At 34.1% G+C, this 21,189-nt stretch overlaps 2 protein-coding genes across 2 annotated transcripts; one reads left to right on the top strand and one right to left on the bottom strand.

Annotated features, from left to right (window-relative positions):
• Nucleotides 1-4,216: 4,216 nt before the first annotated feature.
• On the top strand, nt 4,217-11,363 carry LOC141718421 (uncharacterized). The gene is made up of 11 exons (XM_074520800.1): nt 4,217-4,350; nt 4,437-4,527; nt 6,764-7,090; nt 7,866-7,949; nt 8,471-8,677; nt 8,983-9,118; nt 9,207-9,369; nt 9,496-9,624; nt 10,051-10,245; nt 10,498-10,620; nt 10,897-11,363. The coding sequence occupies exons 3-11, from the start codon at nt 6,802-6,804 to the stop codon at nt 10,999-11,001; spliced, it is 1,431 nt and encodes a 476-aa protein (XP_074376901.1). The 5' UTR covers nt 4,217-4,350; nt 4,437-4,527; nt 6,764-6,801; the 3' UTR covers nt 11,002-11,363.
• A 602-nt stretch (nt 11,364-11,965) lies between these two features.
• LOC141716819 (cyclin-dependent kinase C-2 C-like) lies at nt 11,966-17,398 on the bottom strand. Its single transcript, XM_074518998.1, has 9 exons — nt 16,892-17,398; nt 15,929-16,213; nt 15,528-15,845; nt 14,952-15,179; nt 14,604-14,698; nt 14,008-14,104; nt 13,469-13,825; nt 12,969-13,089; nt 11,966-12,311 (listed from the first exon to the last, which is right to left on the bottom strand). The coding sequence occupies exons 1-9, from the start codon at nt 17,273-17,275 to the stop codon at nt 12,304-12,306; spliced, it is 1,893 nt and encodes a 630-aa protein (XP_074375099.1). The 5' UTR covers nt 17,276-17,398; the 3' UTR covers nt 11,966-12,303.
• Between the last annotated feature and the right edge of the window lie 3,791 nt (nt 17,399-21,189).

Genomic DNA, 21,189 nt, shown 5'->3' with positions numbered 1-21,189 from the left:
TGATCTCGTTGAAGAGTCCTCAAAAAGCAGTTATGTTCACAAGGTAGTTTAGTGATTACAAAGATTGCAGATCGCTTTGATTTCATAACCCGGACTCTCCATGGACAATCTTCCACAACATATTTTGCCTCATATCGTGTTGTATCACTTTTTGTAACATGGTAATTTCTAGAATTTTTTATGTGATTTGCTTTTATAGCACTATTTGCAGTTTGCTTATCCGCAAAATTTTAATTTTCAAATAAATCATTATTGAGTGGATTAATGTTTGAACATTTACCTGATGCGACATTAATTTCTCCAGTTGTAAACCAGGGAGCAGCTGGGATATGCTCTTGCTCGTCTTCTGAATCATCTTACTCGTCTTCTAAATCATCTTGCTAGTCATCTAAATCATCTTACTCGTCATTATCTATCTCATCGTCCACATCTCCATTTATTTCTGGCTCATGTTGATAGTCTTGATCATCATCATAAACACTTATTGCAGTTGCTCTTGCGATTTTTTTAGTAGGAAAGTATTCATGATGATAGAAATTTAAAAATCTCGATGATGAGTTTGTTTGATTATAAACTCCGGTGGATGTTATTTATAGAATATTTTCATACAATCAATAATAATTTAAAGGGATAGCAGACTGAAAATTTTTGAAGTGACAACACACTGAAAAGCTGGTGATTTTCTTTTAAAAAAGATTGAAATTGACTACCCACTGAAAAGCTACTCAATCAAAAGTCGGATTTGACAATTCACTAGAAATGAATATAATAATAATAATTTAAAAATCTTTAATTATAAATTCAAAATGAAATTATTAATATTGTTTTTATAATCATTAAATTTAATAAATTTAGTTAATTAAGTAATTTTAAAATATAAAATAAAAACTTGAAATAATAATATAATTATAGTAAATATATTTTAAAAATAAAAATAATATTATTATGAAATATAAAAATTATATATTATGGTTTGTTGGAATAGAAATGTACCTGATTCTATGGTAAACCGAAGATTAGGGTGAAGAAAAATTGATCATAAATGGGAAGAAGCTGCCCAATTAGTTCTACAGTTGTTCTTCATATCAGAAACTAAGATGGAAAGCTTTAGCAATATTAAAATTCTTGAATACACAAGATTACGTAGGTAAATCTAGTTGTAATTGTGAATAAGCAACTAGGATACACAATGCAAAAAATATATTGAAATAAATATTAACATTGCGGACTGGAAACATTCCACAAGAAAACCAAGAAACATGACATGTAGATTGGACTACTTACTATCATCCTGGTTGATGACCAGGAAGAGGACAACCAGTATATCACAACGGTGCCTCTATTTTCCATTGCTTTTAGCAGATGATGTTATTCTGATTTACCTAAAAGGAAGGAATGGATACAATACCAAGTCCAAGCAGGCCAACAGGCAATATGCCTGGGACTGTTCTTCTCCCTGTTTGCTGTGAATATGAATATCGAGGTATAGACCCCAGAAGGAGTAAAAACAGCGCAAGTGCAATGGACCTCCACGGGATCACATCTAATACTTTTGGAGAACAATCAAAAGGAGGATCATTACAACATGGGGTCAAATTAAGATTCCAACTACACTCAATTATTAACTGAGATATAGATAGCAGGTCAATAAAACCCATAGCCAAACTCCCACTACAATTATATATGGACATGATACCGTGCTAATAACATTATTAAAAGGACATGTACTGCAACACAATAGATTGACGTCTAAATTTTTATGTTACTACAAACACAGACTAATAACCTAAATCAAAGGATGTCACAAAGCAAGACCAGATGTAAGAATTTTCAGCCCATGTCCCTCAACCTTTTGGATCAAGATTGATTCAGTTAAGTATATTCTTAAGCCCATTAACTTGTTCTCATATCTGACTTTGAAGCAAGTTTACAAAACTGGGAATCACTTCTATTTGATTACCTTTTCAAAACATACTACTTTTAACTTACAAATACTCATTTTCAGCAATATAAGTTGTTAGAGAATATTTATACATATAAGTTGTCCTCGTATCCATAATAATTATGAAAATATTATAACCTGATTTCTCATATCAGTCTAAAATCTATATCATTTTAAATAATTAATTACTCTAAGACTTCAATTTATTTTGAAAAACTTCAACTATATCTTTATATTATATTGTTTAAATTTAATTTCATGGTATTCATCAAGATCCATCGATTTTTACAACATTATTCTGGAACTAGGAATAATCTCCCGAAGAAGTCTCGTGCATATGAGTAACCTCTGCTCCTACACATTATATTTATACTGAGTTTATAAGGTGTTATCCATTTGTTTGAAATGAATAAAAAGGTGATACCTTTTGCATATCCTTAACTGTACTACTGCAGCTTTTTATATCCAAACAGTCACGTTCAACCTGCAAGCAGCATCATCAAAATATGCAGGTTTTCTAACAGCTGAACCATATCCTTAACAAAACCAATAACATGTGCAGTTGACACAGTTATATATGTGATACATGTGTGTCACCAATAACTTAATAAAAATACAGATTACTTTATATCCCACAATAAGAGTACTATGTAACCTGGGTCTCTCAGTCTCTGGTAGCTCATAAAATACAACATCCACCCACTACCTAGCTGATAAAATACACAATGGAGTATCCAAATTGAGCACTTCAATTTATTTTTTATTTAAAAGGAACCGCTTTAATCAAATAATTACAATATGTTTAGGATCTGGTTTGGAGTTATTGATACTGTGGCTTGTATATATGTAGTATAGTGTGCACCCCATTGACCTACCAACTTGCACTTTACTTTTAACATGAAAATTAATTATGAATCTTTGTGAATTAACAAATAACAAATCTCGTATATAGTTTTTAATATCAAAGAACATATAATATCTAACTGCGTATGTTCATGTTGCCATGCACGTATCTAATTTAGCTGCAATCAAGGGGTGAGAGAGATAGAGATAGAGAGATTTGTAAAATAATGGTTTGTTTGTTTATAGATACACCGTTAAGATATTATTGTTGTGTGAATAATAAATGTATGTTTCAAGTGGATCAACTCAATCATATAGTAATGATGATTTAGGCATCCAGCATAGCACCTACAAAACGACGGGACTTTGAGAGACCCAAAATCATTCCACAACTGGAGCCTTGAGGAATCATTATATAGCTCATCTTTGGTAGACAAATAATTTAAATGGCTTTGTCATGTTCTCCACAGGCCACACTTAGACGAGCCTCCTGTTTCTTCTGGAAAGATGCAAAGTGTGCTATTCTAGACCTTTTACAGGTGAGAGAGTGAAAACTGGGGACACTACATACTTTGCCTACATATATAATTTATACACATATCTATTTGTTAAAAATGCCTTTAATCGACATATGTCCTAAATAATGGGACTTCGGGGTCTTGCTCTCCGATCAACGAGTCAGTGTCCAGAAACGAAACAGCCTGATTTAGGGGTTTGGGACACAATACGGTCCCCAATGGGTTTTTGATGAGTTTGTCCCCAAATTTTACGGTATCTTATGTTTTATGTTAGAATTATCTATTTTTTTTTTACATTTTTTGTTCTTTACGCTTTTTTATAATTTTTGTTATTGTGTTATAACACGATTTCATAATAAAATACGAGTGTTGGTAAAAGTAAAAATATAACAGATTACAAAGAAAGAAATAAAAAAGGGAAAAATTATGAAAATGAATAGATTCTATATATGTTGGCAACAACAAAGTGAGTGTACATACCTAAAAAACTCCACATCCCATGCCAAGATATTGAATATATGTTTGTTTGAATATAGTGGTTAATCTGAGCGAAGCAACAAATGTGTGTTTTATTTTTGCATAAATTGGTGGAATCCCCGTGACGATTTCCCCCAGGGAAATTCATGTGTCACTCTCCTTTTGACATTACCTATATATGCGACTATGCATCCGAAACACTACAATTCATCTATGCTTTATTTGATTAATTCAAATTAAATTCAATCATAGTCGATGTTTCAGAATTTATTTTCTGTTTGCTGTGTGTGGCCCCCGGGGAATAACTCCCCTCCTAATAAAAAAACAAATAGTAACTCCAAACTTTTTAGTTATCTTTTCATCATCCAACCCACAATCTGTACATCCATATTTTAACACACATTTTCTATTTATACATGCACCCACACATTTATAAAGAAAAAAAGGGGAAGGATTTATTAATAAAAAATCTTGCATCGATTTGCTGGATTTAACACCGTCCCCTCCCACCCTCTCTATAAACTTTATTAGTTGCAGAGAGGTGGGAGAGATCCACATTCATCTCTCCAGGTACCCCTCTCTCTCTCCTCTGTTTTTTTGCATGTCTTGTTTTCATGATCATCAGTTCCATAATTATATGTCATTTGCCTCCACAGAAACTCGAACCCTGGACGGTTGCATATTCCTTAGGCTAAGCCTTTACGGTCTATGACTTGTTTCCCTGTATATTAATATACGTATTGCAAGGTATTTGATGTACCTATTTATTTTAACAAGATTTCTTCATTCAAATGCAGCTTCTACATATGTGTCTTTCTTTGTTTACAATTCCTTTTTTTTTGTTTCTAATTGTGTAATATGTTGTATTTGTTTCTCTGATTGACCAAATATCTTACATTTTAATTGGATGTCCATAATTTTGTTTAATTTTACACCCTTCTTGCATCTTCATCGGTGGGACCTCAGTTCAGTTCTATCGGTTCTAATTCTATGTTGTGCTAACACATTTTACACATTACAAGCTATTAAATTAATTTTTTATTAATTTACAAATTCATGTATTCCAAGTCAAGTTCTATTTTATACTTTTGTGCATATTAAGGAATTTTTTCCCCTTCCATATCTTTCTAAAAAAGTGACTTTTTTTTTACAATCTGAATCCTGTTTTCAGGGTTCCTAAGTATGGATAAAACTGTTAATATAACATTGAGTTGTAAACTACTAGATGTGTTGAGTTCTTTAGATATGGTAGGAGGTTGCATCAGTTGTTTTGTGGTTCTTGGTCGAACAGAACATGAGTGCTACTGATACTGCACTGGAAAATTGACATCAAGGGACTAAAAATGTCATATTTATATGGTGCTGTTGTTAAGTGTGTAGCATCTTTTTAATATAAACTAGCTTATCATATTTATCTTTTTTTTTAAAAAAAAAATTATAAAAATTTAATATACATATATATCGTTATTTCTGATATTGTTACATTATTATTTTTATTTGATTTGTTATAATATTGTTGCAACAAATATGTATATACCGAAAAGTATACGGACAAGAAATTGAATTACAACTATATATACGATATCTAATCATATAATCTACCGTAGTATCATAGTATCATATTTTGATGTTTAAATTGTAGTAGATTAATGTAATCTTTTTATATATATGATTGTTTAAATCTTTGATCATATTCTATATTCTATGATTGTATTAGGACATTATATAGCAATTGATGTTTGAATAGTATTAGAACAATGTAATAATTTTCTATTTATGATTGTATTAATAATATACTTATTCTAATAAGATATAATCTTAACCGTTTATTTTTAATTAAATTTGATCAAACGATTGAGATTGTTTTGATGGTACAAGATCAAAGTTTTGGATAAGAGTCCTTCCGACGATTTTCTAAAATTTACTTATTTAATTTATTTTTTTTATAAATTTTAATACACATATGTTGTTATTTTTATTTTATTGTAATATAATTTTAATTTTTGATGGTTTGTTGGAATATTTTTACAAAAAAATGCATATATTGATAAATATAGAATGTTAAATTGAATTACTTTTTTGACAATGTATATTATATAGCTATATATAGTAAAATATCTAATCATATTTATAAATTGAATTACTTTTTTGACAATGTATATTATATAGCTATAACAATGTAATATTTTTATATTTATGATTATTTCAATCTCTAATCATATTCTATTTAGGTATGTATTAGGACGTTGTCAAGAATATCTAATCATATTAATAATTTACAGTTGTATCATTGCATTATATTATATTTTGGTGTTTTAAATATTTTGGTAATTTGATTAATTAAACATCCAATCATATCATATCTAGGATTGGATTGTATTAGAACATTCTTGTGGCAATTTAGTGTTTAAATAATAGTAAACAATATAATTATTTCCTATATACGATTGTATTAAGAAATAATCTTGATCCTATTTTTATAAATATTAGATAAATTGTCAAAATTGATTTGGTTGTACATGACCAAAAACGTTTTGAATTAGAGGTCCCTAAGCTTATTATATATAAAGTTTATAATTTGAACTCCACTAGTTGTAATGTACTAAGAGCAATGCAATGCTATAAGTGATGTCATTTTTATTATTTAAAATTAAATGTAAAAGATTTCAACTCTAAAGGAGTTTTATATACTTGGATGCAAGTATGCATATATGCATCGTTGGTTCTAAATTTGAAACCAATGATGCATTTATCTAGACACATTATCATGGTTGTTGTACTTTAAATGAAACTTAGGGCAGAATGAGGTAAATAAGGAAATATTTGGTTTCAAAATGTATCTAGCATTAGAGTTTTGTTTTAACACCAAAAGACACTTTTTGATGCCAACTTATAGCAATAACTATAGCCATTTTGCATTGGACTTGCTCTAAATGATGTTTTATGCACATCTGGGATGACATTTGAGACAATGTTTTGTCAGGTGTACCACTGCAAACTTAATACTGCTTAGGATTCATTATGGGTGCTTGCTCATCCAGGCCATATTCAACAAGGGTTGCTTCATTACCACAGGCAGATATTAATTCACGGAAAAGACACCATCGCCGATATAAAAGAGTTGGGAGCAAATTCTATAAACATGTCCTTAACGGACCAAAGAGAAGGACAAACAGTGTAGGTGGTTTAGATGATTTCTCAGTCAGTGAGATTGTTCAGACTACAACCACCCGCAGAAAATCTGAGGTTTCAAATTCAACATTTCATCTCACGCAGTTAGAATGGCATCATGATCCAGAGGATGGCAGTGGTATATTCTAGTCTAAATTTGCACATATATTATTTGTTAATTTATGCTCAAGTCAGATCAGAGTGGGATCTTCACTAAAAAATTAAAGATCGGTACCCTCCTTGTGGTTACCACAAAAGAGAGGTTCTTACTAACTAATGATATTTCTTTCCTGTCCATCAGTTATGTAGCACATAAATTATAGGAATATGCAAATATGTTGAGGTTTGTGCCATTTTCAGCATAGCAGTACAGTAATTAGGAATCATAAATTGACCCCTGAATAGAATCTAGTACCTGGCAGTTCTCTGTCAGTATCATCAATAAGATTAATTCATTAAGATTCCCATTTGCAGAAAATTATTCTATATCTATTATGTGCACACTTTCCAAATGTGATAGTGCAGTCAAGTCAATTCTAGAAAATCAACAATAGGATTTTGTGGATGCTTGCGCACCAAAATATTTGAAACACTGGCTATTTGGACATTATATTGTAGCATTAGCACCATAAGAAGCAAAATAAGTGATGTATGTATCTTCTTCGACAGCAGTTTTTTCATTTACAGGATTACTTAAAGGTGATTTTTTTCCCTGTATCATAATAGTTGTTGTCTACAAAGTGATGATTTTTTCCAATGATGCTGGAATGTTTAGGTTCTTAACTTTGCTCTATCTCCACGTGTTAATTCACATTGTTATTGTGAACTTAACAATTTCTCCCGAGCTTTTAGAATTTATAATTTAAAGCAACATTTTGACTTGAAAATGATATGTGATGTTAATGTTACTGCAGTGATTTTCCAAGAGGAAGCATGGTTTGATACACTTAGCCTCCTGGATTCTGAATCAGATGATGAATTTAGTAGTGTGTACGGAGGTAATAGACATCAACACCTGTTTTTTGTTACATTTTTCATCTTGTTCCCTGTTAGTGTCTAAAAGTTTGACTAATAAACAAAACCAATGATATCCAATAAATCCCACTCGGAAGTAGGGTTTGGGAGAGTTAGATGTATGCAACCCTTGCCCCAGTCCTAGCAGTAGATAGGCCGTTTTAATGAATATGCTTTTGAGAAAAAATAGCGGAAACTTGGAAGAGATTGGACACGTGAAACATATATCCCAGTCAGGCTCCATCTAGAATATAATGAAAAATTGACAGATTTTACTTTTGCCTAATTTATATATATACGAGATAATTTCTATCTTAGGTCAGGAAATGACACACTTTCAGTTGTGTTTTGATACGTGAGCTTCTCACATGATTGCGTTGCAAGAAACTACATTCAGCTGATCTGTTTCTGTGGCAGGCCACAACAGCTCTGCACTGACGCACACATATATTTCCTGTGCTGATTTATCCACCTATATTTAAACTTTTGCTCTTCTCTTATTTAGACTTTATAGCTGATCGGCTGAGCAATTTTAAAGATTACCATGAAAGATTATTAAAGGCAGAAGGTGGTAAAACAGATATGTGTCTCAACAAAGATGGACAGAAGGAGACAAATGGATTTCAAGAGAACGGCAAGAGGAAATCATCAGCAGTTATAAGGCTTTCGTTCAAGAGGAAATCTGTCGATGGTGATGAAACTAGTGAAATTTGTAAGCATGCCATGAAGGCCATTTGCATTAAATGAACTATTGTAGATTAATTTTAGTGGACCGCATTTGCTTTTCTTAAATCTCCCTTTTGTTAACTTAATAATAGTTGGAATCTACTTTGCAGATTATCTTCATGCTAATTTTATCTACTTTATTTCCTAAAATCCATGAGGATAGTTTCCCTGCTGGGAGTCAGTTTGATATAAAACATTCTGACCTTGATTTATAACGAAAATATATAATAATGATCATTATCAGAAAAATATGTGCATATAGGAAAAGCATTAACCGGAAATTATATGCAGGTGCATCAAAAAAATTCTTATATCGTCCCAGAGCTGGTCTCCAAATTCCATTTTGTGAAACTGAGATGTCGACTCCAGGATGTTGGTCAAAGATTGAACCTTCAACTTTTAAACTCCGCGGAGATAACTATTTTAAGTATGATTTTACTTCCAAGTTAGCATTGAACATGTGGTTCTCTTCATATGCTTGCAGTACAACATTTTGTTGACAAATTAATATGCAGGGATAAGAAGAAATTCCCTGCACCAAATTGTTGTCCTTATACACCAATTGGGGTCGATCTATTTCTTTGCCCAAAGAAAGTCAATCACATTGCCCAACACCTTGAGCTTCCTTCTTTTAAAAAGGACGGAGAGCTGCCTCCACTTCTCATTGTCAATATTCAGGTCTTTGTATCATTGTTATGCTTTATCGAGTTGCTGGAATATGGGTGCCCTTATATCTTGTTATTTTTAAGCCGTCCCATTTATATATTACATAAATTATATATCTTGTCATTCCTCTTGTTACAGTTGCCTACTTATCCCACTGCAATGTTCAATGGAGATAGCAACGGTGAAGGACTAAGCCTTGTATTATACTTCAAACTGTCAGAGACTTTTGAGAAAGATACCTCCGCTCAGTTTCAGGAGACCATCAAGGTACCATATAAAACTGACTGTTGCCATCCCCAAAGCCTAGATTCTTTGTGAACACAACTAGTAAACTAATTGATAGATGTTTCTTAGAGACTGCTTAATCATTTGTCGGTTTGCTGTCATGCTTCCACTAAAGTATTATTGTTACACTTTTGAAATATCTGATGTCTTAGCTGTAAGTCCAAAGTATCAGCATCTAGTACAATGGCGTAGGTGGCTTTTACATAGTGCATTTAACGACTGTTGTGCTAAATTGTACTCCCTCGGTTCATAGTTAACTGGGAATGAAACGATACATATATTGCTTAAACTATGAGCCATTTTTTAAATTACAATATTGATTTTTTTGTCCTTTATAGTCGTTTCATCCACTTTCTTTTCAGTTCGTACTATGCTTTGGTGATTGAATATGTTGATTTTGTTCCGCAGAGATTAATTGAAGATGATATGGAAACGGTTAAAGGGTTTACAAAGGAGAGCACTGTTCCTTTCAGAGAAAGACTCAAGATCATGGTTGGTGTGGTTAATCCAGATGCTATTGTATCCAGCTCAACTGAAAGGAAGCTTCTAAATGCTTACAATGAAAAGCCAGTCCTCTCACGTCCGCAACACGACTTTTATCAGGTTTAGTATCTTCCTGTATGTTGTGTGTTTTCTTTTGAGAGAATTAAAGAAGTGGGGTGTAACATCTAAAGCCCGATGAATATTTTCATTTCTATTAATGTAAATTATTCCTCGATTTTATCAGCGGTCTTTCAAGATATTTTCTGCTGGCTTGAAATTCTAGATGCAATATCCAAAGCACAAATGTAGTAAATTATCAAGTTGCCATCTTGCTTTATTCAATTAATACCAATTCTATGTTATCTTATGCAGGGATCCAACTACTTTGAGATTGACCTGGATATTCATCGGTTCAGCTATATAGCTAGGAAGGGACTAGAAGCATTTCGAGAACGCTTGGCAAGCGGTATACTTGATCTTGGCTTAACAATTCAGGTATGACCACAATTCTTTGGTGACCAATTTGTAGTTGGGCAAGTTGGAGTTATGCATGAGTAACTTCTCAATCTACTGAAGCCATTACTACTTCAGCAAGGGGAACGTTGCAGTCACATAACTCTTCTGAGAGAAGTCTTGATATCATGCTATAACTTAATCTCATCGGATGTTTAGGATTTTATCTTTGATCAAATCTATTGCATCATTCCACTAAAAAAATTCACACCGGAAATTTATTGTTGTTACTAACGCATTGCTTATTGAAAAATACAGGCTCAGAAACCAGAAGAACTGCCAGAAAAAGTGCTTTGCTGCCTTAGACTTAACAAGATTGACTTTATTGATCGTGGCCAAATACCCACAATAGTTACAAGTTGATGATAACTGATAAGTAAGGTTGAGCTGTGTATGGTTTGCTTGGCATACTAACATTCGACAGTCTGTGTGGGGCAGGATCCAGAGGTTTGTGTGTACAAATTGTCGACAGATGAAAGGAAGAGAACATTTAAAATTTGAAATAGAATGATCTGAGAAAATTAAAATCATTTTATATCAAGAACTATGAAGTTGATAACCAAATTCTCTTATTAATATCATACATGTTGTATATGTAAATTATTGTAGTTGCAGTCTTCACAGCCGTGGTTTGTTCAATCACAGTTGGTTTCTTGGTAGAAAATTATGTAAGCCGGTATCCACACAATTTTGGATCAATGCAAGCTAGCCTTCTTCCTTCTTAATCCCCTCTTGTTATCTGATTAGGCTGACTAATGCGCAGGCATTCTTGCATATTATCATCTGCAAAATCTAAAATTATACCTGGCAGTAGCAAAATCACAGCAACTTAAGATATCGATATTATTTCATAAAATAGAATTGCAAAACGGAATCTATGTAGTGAGATATCATATGTTAACATCCGTGCAGTTGAATTTTTGTTTATGTTTTATCTGGTTCTCAATTTTAATTTTAATTGTTATATTCAAACTAAAATTTTATGTTCCCTAGTAAATCCCTTACCCAGGTGAAAATGTTCGATTTTTGTAACTAAGCACGCGGGAATATATAAATTTATAAATCTTATCCAAGGAAAAAAATAAATAAATCTCCCTACACTTGCTGTACATTGTTTTTAGAGACCATAACCATAATTGTATAAATAAATATTCCAGAACAAAACTATTTCAAATGATGCATCTATTTAGAGGTAAGACTAATGCATATTCAGAAAGTAGAAATATGTTAACAATGTCAAAAAAAAAGAAAGAAAAAGAATGTTGACACAGTGCTGTTTCAGAACTGAATTGGAGCTTAAATAACAGTAAAAAAATAAACAAGCAGGTGGACACAGAGAAAGCAAATATATTGATACTAATTTACAGCTCTGATGTACAAGGTGAACAAGACACCAAAAGAGCCAGAAAATGCAAAACCGTAAATACAAGCTAAACTATTGAGGTTGGAAAATGGTTTGTGGTTAAAGAATGTATTTACACAAGATTCTCAGGAGGACATACTGTTCGCTCTCTCTTCCTTTCCTGCTCTGGTTTGCTGGCTGGCTGGCTGGCCACATGAGAGATTTATATTGTCAACAACAAGTAGCTCCCAACTTCATGCATGTAGCTTCTGTTGAGGTCCTTGCGAGGATTTATGAATTCTTTGATTTCCGTCGTTTCTACTTCATTCATCTGCACAAACAGATCAAAGTTGCTCTTTTGGCTTCTCATATCTAAGACCAAGAATGTTAACGCTACACTGGCTATTTTTTAAACCAATAATGGATTTTGGTCCTTACATGGTACTTGTGCTCCCCTGCTTGATTATTAACTATAAGTAACTTACTTTAAACGGTCTATTAAATCATTTGGATTGGTCATGTGGCAAGAATATCTATTACTATAAATAGTTAAGTAGTTAATATATGGGTCATGTGTCGGATCTATATTTCAATGGCCTGATTAAAAGATAGTTCTTTGCCTTTCCGCCAAAATTTTTGGCGGAAAAGCTTTTTTCGTTTTCGCTGTAATTGTCCTTGACACGCGTGTGTCAGAGACCATGACCCTTAATATATAGAGCTAAATTTATAAAAAATTCATTTCAATGTGTACCTACACTTGAATAGTAGAATACGTTAATGGATAATTGGTATAACTTTTAGAGCCAATTACTAATTAATGCATTCAATTAATAGCTATGCAGTGGAATGGTGTTTTTGTAGAGTGTGTTTCTATGTTTTACCTATTTAACCAAGTGCAGCTATACAATGGACTTGCTCTAAAAAGAATCTTGAATCAAGAGGAATCAAGGATGACCAGGTAAAGTACACTGAAGTCAATAATATGTACCTCTACTGAAACGGGATTTCTGAAAAGCCTGATGAGTATGGCTATCTTGGCTTCCAGCCGGATCGGCTGTCTTGGTCAAGTCCAGTGAGAATGGACGCCTTGGATATCGATCAATACAATCCTGGTACATTTTCAGATAGAGATGACATTCATCACAATTCAGGGAGAATTTCTATGTTGCAGGAATCAGAATATACTAATTGACTCCTAAGCTCTTCTTGTCCAACGTTTGCCCCAAAAGATTGTAAACATAATTTATTTAATATACAAAGTGGGTGCATGTGTGTCTGTGTGTTAAAACAGGATATGCTACAGCCTGCACTGAAGTAAGTGGTTATACATTTTTGGCAGTCAGGCATGTCTGATGGGATAGGTTGGAGAAAAGAAGGATGAATAATGTATCTCACAGCAAATAACCGAAGTGACACTGACAATAATTATTATTGTTGAGGAAACAATTGATAAAAGTTTAACTAAATTCAGGCAAACAGAACACTTACAGCAGTAAACTCTTCAGAAAATTTGAGAACATCATGCTCACTAGATTGATTTTCATGCAATTCAGCCGTTGGATCTATAAAAATCATGGTTTTACTTCTCGAGTATCTCTTCATAGGCAATCTAGATGGTGCATCCTGATTTCTCCTGTTGGCATGCGGAAAGATGCTTAATGATGCATTTCCTGGGACTATCTTAGTGCTCTCTGCTTGAGATATCTCACTCACTTTAGACATATCTGACAAGGCATCGTCGTATATTGGCCTACTTGATCTGAGAGACCCTGTGGCTCTTAGTACCCTTAATTTTGAAGAGTTGGCACTAATTCTTCGACCAACATAATGATTTTCATCAACCTCCTTCATAAATTATGAGTGTGTGAGTTAGTAGTTGCAGACTATAGTTGAAAAATTATGATTTAAATGAGTTTTGGGAAATGTGAAAGAAAAGAAGATATATATTTGTGTTGGGGGGAGGGAGGGAGAGAGAGAGAGAGAGAGAGAGAGAGAGAGAGAGAGAGTGAGGGAGGGAGAGAGATAACCAAGTTAACCGAAGTGCTTGATTCTTGCAAGGGCTTCTGAGATTTCCTCAGGTCTCTTGAGGGTCCAGGGGCTGGCTTTCTGGAACCAGCATTTCTTCTGAAACCATTATACAATTGTTCAACTAATTTGATTGCCCAAGAGAATTATATGAATAAATTGTGTTGGTATTGATTTCATATTCCAAAGGTTCAGTGGACCTCAAATAATCATTCACCAACTCTCAAGTCTCTTTTAGCTAATCATATTTACAGGCTAAATCATAAATAGAATGTACAGCATCTGTACAAAAAGATGACTTAAATTTGCAATAGAACTAGATTCCTAAGTTATTCGGGCTTCAACAATCGTTTGGTTTTTTAGACGGCTTTGCATATTGAGTATTTGTCCTACTCCTGGGCTTGAATCGTTCTTTATGTGAAATTCACAGACAAAAGAAAATATTTAAACTATGTGGATATGAAAACATCACTTAACAACAATACAATTTTTGATTTGTTGTTTTTCTTAATTAAATGTCAATTAGTCTTGCAGTGGTTCAGCACTAAGAACTGAAATAATCACTAGAATCTTACTAGAAGACTATGGAAGGGGATACCTTGTGTTATCGTGGGCCTTCGCATCAATCTCTTTGCTAGGTGAGTATTTCGGCAAGCTTGATGGATCACACGCGTAAGGTCCGGTTCTGAAATACTGATGGAAGGTGCAACAGGGTACGGAAAGGGTCTCCAGTGAGTATATTATTCTTAAAATATATGTCAGCTAATATATGAAACTCATGATCATGTAACAATATAAAAATGTTAATCAGAGGATTAGATACCAGCAGTAACAAATGTTGGATAAAATTAAACCAAAGCTGTTGCATAAATTTTAACAGAAATCAACAGTTTGCGAATATATGTTTGGTGAAGTTTATTCTTATAATCACGCAACTTGGAGTTACCTCTGAATCGAGTGCAGAAGAAGCAGTCCCACGCTTGTGCGCTTCTATAGAAAGCAAAGTTTCTAAAAGGTTGATGGCAGTTGGTGGGAATTCATTACAGCTTTCTCTAAGAGTACTCTCATAATGATGCTGAGGTTTGAACATTGTTGCTAGAGGAAGCTTGGATATTTGCCAGTATTCATCAGATGGAGTACCACAAAGCTTGAATATTTTATGTAATTGTTCAACCTGAAGTTGTTTAATAAATTAAATTAAAAAATCTTCATATTATAATGAGGCTAATGTGCAAACCAAATCAACTGTTGTGCAGTTTATACTAATTCAAGTGAAGATATCATTATGAAAAGAATGTAAGTTTTCAACTAATTACACATTTCTAGTGCTAGTCTTTCTTATAGTATTTCATGTCCAGACATCCACCTTTTTAAGTCTATAAAATATTATTTAACTAGAAAATGTAGTAAATAAAAATGCACAGTGTACATGAAACGAAAGCTTATTTTTTTACAAAATTTTTTATGCTGTCAAATAGAGTATTAAATATGTGTGCCTGGAATGTAATAAGGTATATCTAACCTCATTTCTGCCTTTGAGAAAAGGCCTTCCCACGAACATCTCAGCAAATACGCATCCTACACTCCACAGATCCACAGTTTCCTTATAACTGGTTGAACCCAGAAATATTTCAGGAGGCCTATACCATAGAGTGACAACACGATTTGTCAATTGTTGCTGGTTTGTAGGAGTAACGAAATTTGCTAGACCAAAATCTGCTATCTTCAATACTCCTTCATTGTTCACCAGTATATTTGATGTTTTGATATCTCTATGTATCAGTCCATGTGAATGACAATGTTCAAGTCCACATAATAGCTGCCACATATAGCACTTGATCTGCTTCCACAGAGATGTATAAAGTCATGTATTTCTCCACAAGTTAAAAGCAGAATGTCAAAAAAACTTCAAATGAAACAAACCTGTGCACTAGAGAATCTGATGTCAGGATTTGAGATTAGTCCTGAAAGATCATGTTCCATGTACTCAAATACAAGGTATATGTTGGTTGATGACGGAGAAGCAATGATTCCCTCCAGCTTCATGACGTTGGGATGGTCAAGCCTACGTAGAATTGCTATTTCTCGTGCCATAAACTTGACACTCTCTGGTTTCATATTATTAAAACGCACCTTCTTCAGGGCAACCAGTCTACCACTTTCAACATAGCGTGCACGGTAAACACTGCTATATGTACCTTGCCCAATCTGCATATCAAGATACTTATAAATGTATGATAAAGACATATACAGGAGATAAAACCACTCAGCAGGACAATTAATTGTTAGGATCAGTCCAATTTAAACTTTGTATTACAAATTTAAGACCAAAAGAGTAAAAACAAAAATTAGCTAGATCATCATTATGGACATGCCGACACCTTTCTCCCCAAAAGAGACACTTCGGGAGAAATCTAAACATACAAACAAAATTTGTAAAAGCCTCATACTATTGAATAATGAATCAGTTACGAAGCAATAATTTGGTGTAACAATAGTGAAAATCACAATTAGACAGAACCTGCAAAAACTCAAAACAATAGTATCCTCAGCGTACAACCTCACAATTAATTTGCACATACAGTCGATTAATGGACTAGTAGTTTAACTTAATCTTTACGGGGGAAGTACATAATTACTCAAAGATACTGCAGAACAAGCAGCGCCTCATCATGTCTTAATTACAAGAATAAAGGAATATAAAAAGTAAGTTTCTGAAGAGAGTGCATGAGCTTATGAACAGGAACAATGTGATGCATGCAGACCAGGCTTAATATGTTATATGATTCAAGAGAGGTCTTGCAAGTTGCAACTTGCAGTGCAACTTTCCATTATGTAACAAAATTCAATTTTATAAAATAATCATCAGAAAATGAAAAGAATGACCTTTTCTAATTTGCGAAACGTATCAGAGCGAAGAGGCTGCCAATCCTCAACAGCCTGAGGAGCAGCAGCAGTAAGCCAAGCAGGCCAAGCAGCAGCAACATGTTGTTCACCATTATCATCATCATCATCATCACTACCTTGTGTCGACTTGAAGCTTCCAAGTCTAATAGGAAATCCACAACTTTTCCTGATGCTGCTGGCACGGTATTTTTTCAAAGATGATGATTTCCGAAAATCCACCTTGTCATTCTGTGCATGATCCTCTTTTATCTTGTCCAGGTTTGTACCTCCATGTTTACTACTAGTCCTGATGGGGGAATCAGGTCTACACAATGTAGGTGAGGGGAAAGGTGATTTGAGATTCTTGGAGCTAACGCAACCCATTAGGCCCGATACATATCAAAGATACGACCTGGATTGTATAAAAACAACAACAACCCAGATCGATCCCGACGTGTAATCGGGGATTGAGGGTGGCGCAAGAAGAAGAAAAAGGAGTAAGAAAGAAAGAAAGATTTTCTTGAGACTGGGAAGAAAAAGTTCCATTTTCATGCAGTCCAGGCAGGGAATTTTGATACGCGACAAGATCGGGTGCCAATGGATGAGGATTCTTTGTTTGTTTTAGTGAAGATGAAACAGGGCACAACCATCCAGGGTCGTTGTTAATCTTCATAGTACTAGAAAAATAATATTATTACCTTGTCTTAGTTTTGATTTTGTGTTGTTTGTTCGAATTGCAAGGGAAAAAAAGGTGCAAGATGGTTGGTCGTGGGCCTCGATTAAGTACCCGAATTAGATCTGTTCACGAATCGAACGGCTCCAAGCCGTGTTTTGATGGAATCGAACCGAGTTTTAATTTTTTTCTGACGAACCGAGCCGAGCTTTCTTACGAACAGAAAACTGTGTTCGAACTCGTTAACGAATGAGCCGAACACGAGTTTTTATCGAACAAAATCGAGCCGAGTCGAGCCGAGCCGAACACGAGCCGAACACGAGCCGAACACGAGCTTTCTCCATTAAAACAAGCCGAGCCTAGCCGAAGCAAAAATTCTGGTCAAAACAGCGGTTGACTGTTAAAATAACAAACCAAATAAATTTATTTTTAATTTTTTTTTGTCATATCACTAAAATATATAGATCTTAACATCTTTACGGTTAGATCATTCATAAATATTTTTAAAAAATTGAAACATTAATATGAGACTAAACACTAGTTACAAGTACTGTTGAAATCGGTGGTTGATTGTCAAAATAACAAATAAAATAAATTTATTTTTTTTTAATTTTTTTATTAATATCATTAATTTTTTTAAAAAAAATTAACAAATCAATGATATTAAAATTATTTGTAACTTATGAAAAAATATAAAAAAAATAATTTTTTTATAATTTTTAAAAATAATTTACATATTAATATATTTTTTGTGATCTAAGATTTGAATAATAATTGAAATGAGAAAACAAAAGAAAGAAAAAAGAATCCAAATATCTAACGGGGCTGGTGAATAGGATTTGAGAGATTTCAAAAACTAATTGAAATGACTTTCTGTTATGGGTAAAAAATTAGGGTGTATTTAATACTTGGGTTCGTGGGTTTCAAAACTCTATTTAACTACTCTCGTGTTTCGTGACTCAATCTGCCTTCACAAGATGGCTACGTAACTTGTGTGCTAAGGATCAAGTCAAAAATGCAGTTCTGATTTGTGGGTGAGACTCATTATATAGGCATGGGATGCCTTTGAATTGGATTAGGGTTAGGAGACTTGGTGGACAAGTCTCAGATTTAGAGTGGACTTTGGAATCCTAGAATGTAGGAAATTGACTCATTATCCCATGAGGTGTCTTGGAGGTCAATCTCTAAGGAATTGTATCATTATTTGGACTTTACTTATCAGCTGATTTTACCTATATTAATTAATATTGAAATTAATTACTATTTAGAGTTTTGGACTCCTTTTAAAATGAGTTTTATTAGTAGCCCAAACCGGGTATAATTAATGCGATATTAATTACGCAATCATGGTTTATTTAATTTCCTATTATTTGCCCCCAACTTATGGGAAATCGTACAAGATTTCGCAGAAGTTAAGTTCATTTAACTCCTTGACAGGTTATCGTTTTTAACGTAAAGCGTGGAGCGACCTACACATTTACAACGATTAGCCTTATCCGAGGCTTCGAGATATCGTCTGGAATTTCCATATTTATTTTCTTACCTTATTCTTATTTTTAGGAATTTTCTGATATTTTTCAGGATTTTCTCTTTTATTTTCAGGAATTTCCCTTAATTTTCAAGAATTTTTCTTGATTTTATGGATTTTTCCTTGATATATATATATATATCAATTTTGACCAGGACTCCTTATTCGACCAGGATCCTGGTCGAATTATGCCCCCATAAGTTCTGGTCATGGAGCTGTAGGTCAGGAATTTTCGGCCAGGATCCTGACCGAATTTCGGTCAGGATTTTTCCTATCACTTTCTGACCGAATTAAGCCTCTATTTATCCGGGTCGTGGTGCCTTTTGGGCAGGATATTCGACCAGAATCTTGACCGAAATTCAGTCAGGACTTTTAGGGTTTTGACCGAATTATGCTTCCTTTAATTCTGGTCGTGCTGTTTTTGAGAAAAAGTACTTCCGGCCAGAATTTTGATGAAATTCCGTCAGGATTTTAGTTTGATTGGAGGTTTTGACCGAATTACGTTCCCGTTTGTTAGGTCGTGAGTTTTTTGACCAGAAAGTCTTCCGATCAGGAATCTTGACCGAAATTAGGTCAGGATTTATTCAAAATTAACTCAACCCTGTGGGCCTCGTATGACCCAGATTTTCTCGAGTGGGCCCGTTAAGTTGAGATTTTTCTGCAATCTCCTAGAACATGGGCCTTGGAGCTTGGGCCCATATTTCTAGCCTTTCTCACTTCTCAATCTCTATAGAATGTTATAGAGTCAATATATATATATATGTATATATATTTATTTATATTCTGATTATATATATATATTATTCTTTTAGAAGATCCTGGAAGTTTTCAGAATTGGGCCCAAGCTATTGTGCTGGGCTTTTTGACCGTTTATAACCGGTTGAAATTCTCTTGCACCGGCCCAATGACCGGCTAGGGGCACTATATATGTGTGTGTGTGGGGGGGGGAGTGTGATTATTTCACACTTCACTTCTCAGTTCCTCATTTCCTCATCTCCTTACCTCTCATCTCCCCCTTTCAACTCCCCAAATACCTTCACATTTTTACGATGATCAGCTACTTTTCGGCCTCTTTTCTGGGTGTGTTTGAAGATTAATTGAATCTTCATCTTCTTCCTCCAGATTCTAGACTCAAGCATTCTTCTTCCTCCATCAATGGATGACAAAAGCGTTGAGAGAGCTACTAAGATCGCCTCAGCTTTAAAGAGAGGTAACGAAATTCATATTCGTTCTTCTTATATGTCTTTTATAGAAATGATCAACTTCGGGGGAGACGAATACTCATCCACTGCCCACTTAGATTCTTTTGATTATTGTAACAAATGGTATAACGTAGCTCATATTAATAAGCTTAACACAACTTATAATGTCCGTCCCCCCTTATGATAATTTCCATTGACGGTAGTGATCATACATGCCACTGAAAACCCGACACTCTTTTCATTTATGCAGATGCCCTTTCTGCGGGGTTTAGGTTTCCCTTTCATGAGTTTATTCCTAGGTTATTAGCTGACTTACAAGTTAACCCTTGTTAACTTCCATCCAATGCTTGATGAAATGTCATATGTATTATGGTCCTATGCCTTAGGCAGGGTTTTCCCCTTTCTGTAGATATCTTTAGGAAAATCTTTCAATGTTATAACAGTACTCAGATCTCTTGTGGTTGGGTTTACATTAGGCAGAGGCCCAAATGCCCTCAAATTTTCAACAGTGCCTCAATTCCTAATAACAACCAACATTGGAGGGATAGTTTTGTTGGTTTAAGATGGGAGAACGGTGATTGGGGCACCCTTTTTAGATCTTCCTTTGGTAAAGTTAGTGATGGCAGCCCTAAGACCCTTTGCCTATCAGATGAGGAAAATCTTATATATAGGGAGCTTATTAAAGATAAGGGCCAGACTCCCCAGTGGACTTTGTTGGAGGAGTTTTCCCTGATCCATGTGGGACTTTCTACAGTCACTCAGCAGGGTATTTCTCATTCTCTACTTATTTTCTTTTTTTATACGCTATTAACATAATATATTATTTATTTCTGTTTCCTTTTCAGCGACCTAGGAGATAAACAACACCATTGTGCCGGTCGTTGAGGAAACAACT

The sequence above is a fragment of the Apium graveolens genome, chromosome 4 (assembly GCF_009905375.1).
Source record: "Apium graveolens cultivar Ventura chromosome 4, ASM990537v1, whole genome shotgun sequence".
NCBI classification, from domain to species: domain Eukaryota; kingdom Viridiplantae; phylum Streptophyta; class Magnoliopsida; order Apiales; family Apiaceae; genus Apium; species Apium graveolens.
Note: the sequence above shows the minus strand (reverse complement) of the source record. Positions and strands in the feature narration are given on the sequence as shown.